Source organism: Phodopus roborovskii, unplaced genomic scaffold (assembly GCF_943737965.1).
Source record: "Phodopus roborovskii unplaced genomic scaffold, PHOROB, whole genome shotgun sequence".
NCBI lineage: Eukaryota > Metazoa > Chordata > Mammalia > Rodentia > Cricetidae > Phodopus > Phodopus roborovskii.
In genome coordinates, this window is record NW_026126540.1 from 25963244 (window position 1) to 25973428 (window position 10185).

The 10185-nt window shown below is 45.0% G+C and overlaps 1 protein-coding gene across 1 annotated transcript; it reads left to right on the forward strand.

Moving 5' to 3' along the window:
- The first annotated feature begins 4158 nt into the window (after positions 1-4158).
- On the forward strand, positions 4159-9049 carry Mrpl9 (mitochondrial ribosomal protein L9). Its single transcript, XM_051198915.1, has 7 exons — positions 4159-4340; positions 4515-4671; positions 5425-5549; positions 5698-5748; positions 7142-7243; positions 7919-8002; positions 8125-9049. Exons 1-7 carry the CDS (start codon positions 4197-4199, stop codon positions 8257-8259), a joined length of 798 nt encoding a protein of 265 aa, XP_051054872.1. The 5' UTR covers positions 4159-4196; the 3' UTR covers positions 8260-9049.
- The last annotated feature ends 1136 nt before the right edge of the window (positions 9050-10185 follow it).

A 10185-nucleotide genomic window follows, 5' to 3' on the forward strand; every position in this document is an offset into this window, starting at 1 on the left:
TGCCTATGCTTGATAGCTTATGTATATAGTCAAAACTAGATACCCTGTGGTTTTAGAACATGCACTATGGACAAAGGCTTATATAACCCATACTTCACAATCGAAACAAGAAACTTTGAGACTGAGGATGTACCTCAGTGTGTAAGAACACTTGCTGTACAAGCTTAAGGACCAGAGTTTGAATTCCCAGCACTCAAGTCAAATGCTGGAGGTGGCCACATGTCTAGAACTCCAGTGCTGTTGGGGGTGGGAATAGAATGATAATGGGGCTTGCTAACTGCCAACCTACCTCCAGGTTCACTGAGAGACGCTGTTTCAAGGGAATACAGCAAAAAAGGATACCTGAAGTCCTCCCTTGGCTCCTTCACACAGGCATATGTGCACAAACAAGCCCTCTCTCTCTCTCTCTCTCTCTCTCTCTCTCTCTCTCTCTCTCTCACACACACACACACACACACACACACACACACACACACACCAAAAAGTCCCTTTCCCTTTAATAACCAACTGCTCTTCCTCTTGAACCCATAAAGAAAACCCTACACAGTGACCAGACACATCTTGAGCTGGCTGCCTGCTTGCTCAGGACCCTAACTTGCTGTATATGTAATTTGTGCTTTTTACTTTGCCTCTGAATAAGATCTCTCTTTGTGTATGCTTTTTTTTAAATCCTTTGAACAAAATGCCAAAACCCTGAAAACATTGGGACTCTAGAGAAACCACTAATAAAGTACTTGGTGACCCCCAACCAGAAGAGAATAAATCCTCTCTGTCTCACTGATGCAGATTTCCCTCATACATTCTCCAGTCCCTTTCCAACCTGATGCCTATAGTTGTGCATGGTAGCTGTCAGAGAGCTGTCACTCTTCAGCCTCCCCATATGTCTGGTTGATGAAGAACAGGTACCAGTGGCTGAATGGCCCCTCAAAGCTCTTTCACCAGGACAGTAAAGAGTCTGACAGGCACCTTCCTAGCCAGGGTTTGAAACAGACTCACAGTCAACCAAATAAATTCAGTATGATTTTGAGGCAGAATAGAGATGTAAAGAGGTAGAGTTTCCTGCCTCATTCCAGTATTGCTTTTGTTCCCTGGTGTGAAACCAAAGTTTGCTACCATTTGGATTTGTTTTTTTGTTTGTTTGTTTTGTTTTTGAAACATGATCTCAATATATAGCTCTGGATGTCTTGGGACTCACAGTGATTTTGCTGTTTCTGCCTTCTGAATGCCGGGATTAAAGGCACGCACCACCACACCTGACCCACCACTTGGATTGTTTTTTAAATAATTTGTATGCCTGTATGTGTGGAAGTCAAAAGACAGCTTTCCCAGGAGTCTGTTCTTTCACCTTGTTTTTGAAACAGAATCTCTTGGGTTTTTTTGTTTGTTTGTTTGTTTGTTTGTTTGTTTTCTGCTGCTACACTATAAACTTGAGCTTCTGGTCAATTCTGTCTCTACCTCCCATCTCACCATAGCAAAGTAGAGGTGGGGATTACAGACTCCGGGAAACTCAAGTCATCTGGCTTTTGTGGGTTTTGTGTGTTGTGGGACTCTAACCCAGGTCGTCAGGGTTGTACAACAAGCGCTTTACCTAGTGAACCATCTTTCCAGCTCTGCCACTTAGATTTAAAACTTTTCCTTCTTCTTTCCTTTTCTTCTAGCCTTTTCTTTGATCCCATTTGTGTCTGGATTTCAGAGTGTACCAGGCTTACAGGAGCTGACCAAGGTGGTAGGGAACTTTGATAATTGCTCTGAGGGGGGACGGGTTAGGGGGAGTGGAGATGGTGAAGCTATTCCTGGAACTCAATAACTGAAAACATAACTTCCTATCTTATTTAGCTTTTCGTAGATGAATTATGTGCTTAACTGCAGAGACAAGCAGAGAACCCAGAGGAAAAGAAACAAATCCACATGTCAATGAGGCCATTGTTTGGACAGTTGTAGCCATAGAGAACCTCCCTCCAGCTCTCATTCAGGCAGTTAGCCAGCAAACTTGTCAGCACCTTTCCCAAGAAATGTTTGGATTCTAGAAATAAGTACAAGGAAGAACACATGGGGTTTCCTAATGGCCTGTGAGATTTTAAAAAAAAAAAAATGTTCTCAGGACCCAAAGGACCAGAGGTGGATCTGAAGTGAAAGCCTCATTCTTGAGGACTAGCTTTTATGGTACCAGAAGGTACCATGCAAGCTTCCGAAGCAGGGGAGCAACTGATAATTCTACCTACTATGATGCCTATGAGCCATAACAATGATCAGAATGTCATGTATATCTTGGTAGTAACCAATAACTCTCTAATTGTACTTAAGGTCCTCTCAGCAAGAGGGAAACCATGCCTGGTACTGGAAACCCAGCCTACCCAGGGCTAGTGAAGTCATGGACCTTGAAGGAGAACCTGAATCCTCCACCTTACTAAACCAACATAATCTCTAACTACATCCTTATATCCACAGATAAGTGTAATTCTTGGTGCTTATCAAGGAAAGTGTTTGTAACAGGTGGACATCATTCCAGACAAACACAACCATCAAAATGCAGAGTTGTGAAGCCAGGTCCCAGGTGATACATTTATAACTTCATCTAAAGTTTAAGGATTAAGGAGCTGGAGAGATGGCTCAGAAGTTAAGAGCACTGGCTGTTCTTCCAGAGGTCCTGAGTTCAATTCCCAGCAACCACATGAGGGCTCACAACCTTCCGAAATGAGATCTGGTGCCCTCTTCTGGCCTACACTGTGTACATAATAAATAAATAAATCTTAAAAAAAAAAAAAAAAAAAAAAAAAGGGACGGGGGGGGGGGAGAGTGGGGGAGATGGTTAAGAGAACACTGATGATTGCTCTTCTGGAGGTCCTGAGTTCAATTCCCAGCAACCATACCACATGGTGGCTCACAGTCATCTACAATGACATCTACAATGAGAGGTCTGGTGAATGAGAGGTCTGGTGCTGGTGCCCTCTTCTGGTGTGCAGGCAAACATGGGGGCAGAATGTTGTATACATAATAATAATAATAATAATAATAAAGGATTGAGGTTCTCAATGGGCAGGGAGAAGGGGGTCTCAACAACTTCTTTGGGGGGTCAAATGACCCAGGGGTTACATATCAGATATCCTACATATCAGATATTTACATTATAATTCATAACAGTAGCAAAAGTACAGGAGCTACAAAATAAAATAATTTTATGGTTGGAGATCACCGCAACAGGAAGAACTGTATGAGCATTAGGAATGTTGAACACCAGAAGAGGCAGAAAGATTGTAAGAGCCAAAGGAAAAGGAAGTTTGCTATGAGATAGTGTCTCTTAGGAATGTCAGGGAAGCTACGTACATGAAGTCCCTCAAACACAGCTGCCTAAACAAGACCTGAGCAAGGAGGACACTAATATACAGGCTAGTGAGAAATGAAAAGGTTCACATGATGAGGAACTACAGGCAACTGTAGAATGCTGAGAGCAGAAAAAGTCTTCCCCAGGGAAGAGCACACCAATTGGTTACCCAACACCTGTGTAGACCTCCTTTCAGCCCATCTGGATACTCTATTCAGTACAAACACTCCACAGAAGGAACTGTGTGGCCCTTACAGCAGTTTCTTTTTCTCTATAGCTTATGTCTCCTGCAACTCTAAATATTAGCTTAAATACTAAAGTGTAACACTATCATGGACGGCTAGCAGAGTTTTTAGAGGATCCCACTCTTCGACCACTTTCAGATAGACTCAAAGGAAAATTGACAGCGGCACCCATATTCTTTTAATGTTCAAAAATTATAGCATGTCAAAACTAGAAATGAGCTCAACAACCAGAACTAAATCAATCAGTTTTTATTGTTATCATTAGTTGTTTTTATTATTGATCTCGCTGGCCTAGAGCTTGCGGTGTAAATCACGTTAGCCTGGAAACTGTCCTGTTGTAAGTTTACAGGCAAGCGCCACCGCACCCTCTCCGCTTTTTTTTTTTTAAGAGTGAAGCTAAAGAAAAGATACTATGTTTTCCGTAGTCAGTCCACTCGATGCTCATTACATTATCTGTGGAGAGGGGTGACCAAAATAAATAGCAGTCCCCCCCATTGTCCCGTCGCATGCAAGGTGCAGCGGCGGCCGCTGTCCGGCTCTGGGTCCCCGGCTCTCAGGCGCGCCGCGGGCAGCCCAGAGGGCTCGACTGCGCCTGCGCGGGGACCTTCCTCCGTCTCGGTGCGGGCGTCATGGCTGCCTCCGTGGCTCCCCGGAGTAGGGATCTGCTGTGGGCTGGCGCTGCTTGGCTGCGGCAAGGAGGCATCGGAGAGCTACTCCGGACGCGAATTGAACGGGGCACCCCGGGGCGGGACTTCAGTCTCTCTCATAACCGGGTGAGGGCCGGCCGGGCTTGGGGTCGTAGACCGGGGGGGACAGGAGGGTTCGTGCCAGGTTGAGACCGGCAAGACCGCTCCGTGGGGTGGCGGGCTTTCCCTGGATGCAGGTGGCTGTGGCGGGTGGCGGGGTGTTCTGTGACGCTCGCTCACCCCAGCTCCCCTGGCCGCCAGAGCACGGTCATCGTGGAGCGCTGGTGGAAGGTGCCCCTCGCCGGGGAGGGCCGGAAGCCGCGCCTGCACCGGCGGCACCGCGTTTATAAACTGGTGGAGGACACGAAACACCGGCCCAAAGAGCTCCTGGAGCTCATCCTCACGCAGTCTGTGGACGGTAAGGCTGACCCCCTGGGCTGCTGCTGTATAACGTTAACTTCTCCAGCTTCTCGTTTGTTTGCCTTGTTTATTTACTACTTAGTGGCACCGGTGAAAATAAAGTCACGAATCTGTGACTTAGATACTGGTCTTCACGGAAAATTAAAACGTGTGTGCAATACTGTTAACTGTGAAGAGAGAACCCAACAGTTTGCATCACAAATAATGAAATCCTTTTATTGTACAACTCAGTGTACACTAGTTTTTAAACTAGACTTGTGACGAGCGGTCCTAATAAATGTATGATGGGGGGGGCGGTGCAGAGGATGGCCAAAGGTCCACCTTATCCTCTGATACAGGGCATAAAGCTGAGCCCCAGGAATCTGCCTGTTTCCTCCCTACAGTGCTAAGGTTATGGACCATACCCAATTAGGGTCCTCTGTGCCTTATAACCTGCCCCCAGAGAACTGACATTTTTTGTTTTGGTTTGGTTTGGGTTTTGGTTTTTCGAGACAGGATTTCTCTGTATTGCTTTGGAGCCTATCCTGGAACTCGCTCTGTAGACCTCAAACTCAACAAAGATTTACCTGCCTCTACCTCCCGAAGGTCTCTTTTTTTTTTATCTCCCCCCACCCCATTGATTGATGCTGGAGGTGGACCCCCAAGGCCTGAGTATTCTAAGTCAAGGCCTTTACCAGGAGACTGTACCCCACGAGGATCTTTCTGTACAGACTCATACAGAGTTTTCATCTGTTCCTGTTCTCATTGGCAGAGATTGGAGTGAGGGGCGATCTGGTCTCAGTGAAGAAATCTGTGGGTCGAAATAAACTCCTTCCTCAGGGGCTGGCTGTGTATGCGTCCCCTGAAAATAAGAAGCTGTTTGAAGAGGAGAGATTGGTGAGCCCAAAGCATATGGTTCTTGCTGGAAGTTTGTTATTTAATTTGAAAATGGAGTAGAAATTAGAACAAGAGCCCAGAAGCCCAGCATAGTTGGACCGTTATTACTTGGTGTGGGCACATTTCTTCTCAGTTTTCTCTTTTTCAGCTGAGACAAGAAGGAAAACTGGAGAAGATCCAGACGAAGGCAGGAGAGGCGGTGAGTAGGAAGGTCACCAACCTCCTGAGAGTCTCCCTGATGTCCTTCCTCTGCTTACTGTTACAAGGATGACAAATTATTTTCTGGCTGTTGTTCCAGAAGTGCTGGGTTTCCCTGTGTGGCCCTGGCTGACCTGGAACTCATTCTGTAGACCAGGCTGGCCTCAAACTCAGATCTGCCTGCCTCCACCTCCCCAGTGCTGGGATTTAAGGAATGCTTTTTTACTTTGCTTGGGAAAATGTGTCAAATTTTTAATTTGCTAACTTCTTGCATTTGAAGTACTCAATGACATCCTTGGCCTGGGATGCTTTGCCAAAAGCGCTCTAGCTTTTGAAGGAGTCTCCATTCTGGGTTCAGGGTCTGTGAGAAAATGTAAGGTGAGGACTCTGCCTTTTGGGAGTATTTACAGACAAGGTGAAGAGTGTAGCTGCATGAGACGGTAAACAGTAAACTGAAGGCATTAAAGCAGGAAAGTGGGCCCTAGTGGGTTTGGAGTTACTAGGGGGAGGGAGACTTTTTTTTTTTTCTAGTTTTGGGCAAACTGGGAAGTATGAGTGAATATTTAAGGTATGTTGGGGGGAGGGGTTCATATAGCTCAAACTGGCCTTGAACTACGAATATAGCCAAGGCCTGCCCTGACCTAATTCTGCTTATTCAACCCTTCAGTTAGTGGGATTACAGATGTTACCACAAAGACCAGTTATGGATGCTCAAGCATATCTATCAACAGCTCTAGGGCATACTTTAAAATGAAGATAGTCCAATCTACCTAAAGTAAAGGTTTATATAATATAGTATTAGAAAATATACAGCTAGAAAGAGGGTTGGGAGAAGATGTAAAAACTGGCTTGAATCTTTAAGTGCTTTATACTTCATTTTATAAGTAGGAAAGAGCCAATGATGGAGTGTGAATAGAATTGGAATTTCATAAATGTCAGGTTAAAAAGCTATTGAGAGTCACTTCATCCTGAGATAGAGTAATAACCTTCATAGATGACCCTACACTTACTACATTTATGTATATGGGGGCAGGGCACATGTGCGGTCCAGGGGACAGCCTGCATGAGTCAGTTCTCTCCTTCCTCTGTGTGGGTCCCGGGGTCAGACTCAGGTCATCGGGCTTGGCAGCTAGTGAGCCATTTTGCCAGTCCTAATCCTGAGTTTAATACAGACTGTTTCTCTTGGTCTAAAACAGCAAGGTATAGATGAAATCCCCTGTGAAGTCTTGGAAAATATCTTTTTTTCCGTATCAGAGTTGAAAAAAGAGAATGTGCTTTTTTCCCGTTAATGTTTTGTTTTCGCCTATCTTAGCTCTTAGCTGAAGGGCAAAACTTATGCCCTTTTCCTGAACTCCCAGACCCGTGACTCTAACACCCCCCCCAATTGTTTTTAGACAGTGAAATTTCTGAGAAATTGTCATCTAGAGGTGGGAATGAAGAACAATGTCAAATGGGAGCTAAACCCTGAAATAGTTGCTCGCCACTTCTTCAAGAATGTGAGTGTTTCCTTATTGGTATCCCCCTAGGTCAGAGCTGCCCCTAGGTAGGAGATCCCAGATTGAACCCTTTACCTGCTGGAGTTGGGAGTTACTTACTCTTGGTTGGTTTGCAGGGAGAAAGGAGGAGTGTAGCTAAGACCTAAAGTAGTTGCAAACTTAAAGACTAGTAGGAAAAAGCAATTCCATTTATTCTATCTCTAGCTGGGAAGAACCTGGGGATATGTGACTTAATTGGAGAATTGTTACTTTTGGATAAAGTAGTGTTGGTCTCAAGACCTATTCTGTTTGCAAATTTACCACCTTTGCTATCACCTGTAGGCATCTGTGCCCTCCAGAAGTCAGCCAGAATCAGTTCCCCAGATGTATTCCTTCCTGTGTAGGAAGTTCCAGAGCAGAGCTGTCTTCATGAGATTACCTGGAGGCTGAAGTAGAAGGATTTATCTCAGTGGTTCTTAGCCTGTGGGTCATGACCCCCATAGGGGCCACATATAAAATAACCTGCTTATCCAATATTTACATTACAATTAACAGTAGCAAAAATACAGTTATGAAGTAGTAACAGAATAATTTTATGGTTGGGGGTCACCACACATGAGGGACTGTATTAAAGGGTCGCAGCATTAGGAAGGTTGAGAACCACTGGTTTATCTGGATGTTGGTTCTATTTTTCAGCTTGGTGTTGTGGTTGCTCCACATGCTCTGAAGTTACCAGAGGACCCTATCACTCAGTGGGGGGAGTACTGGTGTGATGTGACTGTGAGTGTTTCAAGGATTTTCTTCCTTTGCTTGGGAGAAGAGTCAACATGAGAAGCTGGATTGGGTGGTGTTGGTTCTGCCTAACTGATCTTTGTCTATTCCTGTTTTTAATGTGTGTTCAGGTAAATGGACTCGACACTATAAGGGTTCCTATGTCTGTAGTGCTCTTTCAGAAGCCCAAGACCAAAAGATACAAGCACTGGTTAGCCCAGCAAGCTGCCAAGAACATGGCCTCCACCAGCTCCCAGGCAGCCTGAATGTCCTCTGCCTCCAAGACAAGCAGTCAGAAGAGCATTGGGGCAGCTCGGGCCAGCACTTGAAGCTGTCTTAGCCCAAAGCAAGCGTGGATCATAGAGAACCTGGACTCAGACTGAACTGCGCATACATGTAAGGCTGGCTGAGTTTGTCATCTCTGCAGTCAGTGTCATCACACGCCAGCTGTATCAGAGCGTTCTACAGGCAGTAGATTTCCTACGCTGAATATCAGTGAACTGAATCAGTCTCCTTAGCCCTTCCTTCCATTGGAGAGTGCATGGGAACAAGTGAAGGGCCCAACCATGGTTCTAATAATCACTGTATTGTCATCCAGACTGTGTCCCATGCAGAAATAGCTGTTTAACTGGACTTCAGTTGACTTTGGGCATGCTATTCAGGTAAGGTGTGTTGAGCTGCAGAGTAAAGTGTTGCAGTTTGATGTGTCCATGGTTGCCATGAGCAGACTGCTGTAATGTAGCCAATTATGTCTGCTCTTAAAACTTTCTTTATCTCCATGTGAGTGATGCTGCGGGTTCCATTAAGCTCTGAATAAGGAGAGGGAGAAAGTGACTCCAGGTCGCAGGTGGTCACACTTTGCAGCCTCTCCAATTAAAGGAGCCAATTCCTACACAGCCGGTGCCTATATGTGTGGTTTCTTTTTTTTTCTGAGACAGGGTTTCTCTGTATAGGCTTAGCTGTCCTGAAACTTGTTCTGTAGACCAGAAGACTGGTCTTGAACTCAGAGATCCACCTGCATCCTGAATGCTGGAATTAAAGGCTGGGCCACCACCACCTGGCTTGTATGTGCAGTTTCTAAACCAACAAACCCGACCATGTGTAGATGGCACATTTGAGGTGGGGGTTGGGGGAACACTAGAAATTTTCCGGAAAAAAAGAAAACATTGAATTTGCATGCAGCAAGCTCTATATTAAATCTCTACAAATGAAGTGATCTGTGGTTCTCCCTGAGGTGATCTTTGGTGAGCTCTGCTGCTGTCTCTACCTTCTGACAGATTTTTCTCCAGCTCTCCAGTTACTGTGTTTCTTCCATACGGATTCATATGTACTGAATATATACTATATGGGCCATCTTCCATGATACAAGACTTAATATACTGACAAGGGTCCTGCTTGGTGTTATTTTCTATAGGATAGCTCTGAGAAGCTTGAGGAAAGCCAGGCTTCCCATTAAATGACAGAAATGATAGGACTTCTGTGGCAGTATGTGGTGGAAGAGGTGTGGAAGTGGCTCCAAAGAAGTGGGCAGGTTGTGATGGATGCCTGTAAGCCAGGCACTCAGGGGACCAGGGCAGGAGGGTTGGAAGTTTAAAGATAGCCTGGGCTACGTATTGAGACCCAGTCTCAAAAAAAAACAAACAAAAAAAAAAAAAAAAAAAGAAAGAAAGAAAAAGAAAAGGGGGAAGGGTTGGACATGGTGTTCCATGCCTTTAATTATAACGCGCAGGAGGCAGGCAGATCTCAGCTGGATCTCTAACTTTGAGGCCAGCCTGATCTACAAAATGAGTTCTGAGATAAGCCAGGACTACACAGAGATACCATGTCTCAACAAATAAATAAATGTATGTAGGCAATGTTTACTAGTTAGCTTTAATTGCCAAATTAATACAGCCTAGAATCATCTGAGAAGAGAGTCTCACTTGAGGGAGTGCCTAGATAAAATTGGCCTGTGGGGATTGTCATGATTGTTAATGGATGCAGAAGGACCTAGCCCACTATGGGCAGTGCCATTCCTGAGCAGGTGGTCTGGGCTGGGTAGAAAAACTGTCTAAACACAAACCTGTAAATTCCCATGGCTTGTTGCCCACCAGTCTAGCTGACATGGTAAATCCTAGATTGAGTCAGAAACCTTGATCAACAAATAAAATGGAACGTAAAAGAGGAAAAGAACCACATTGATCTGTAACTTC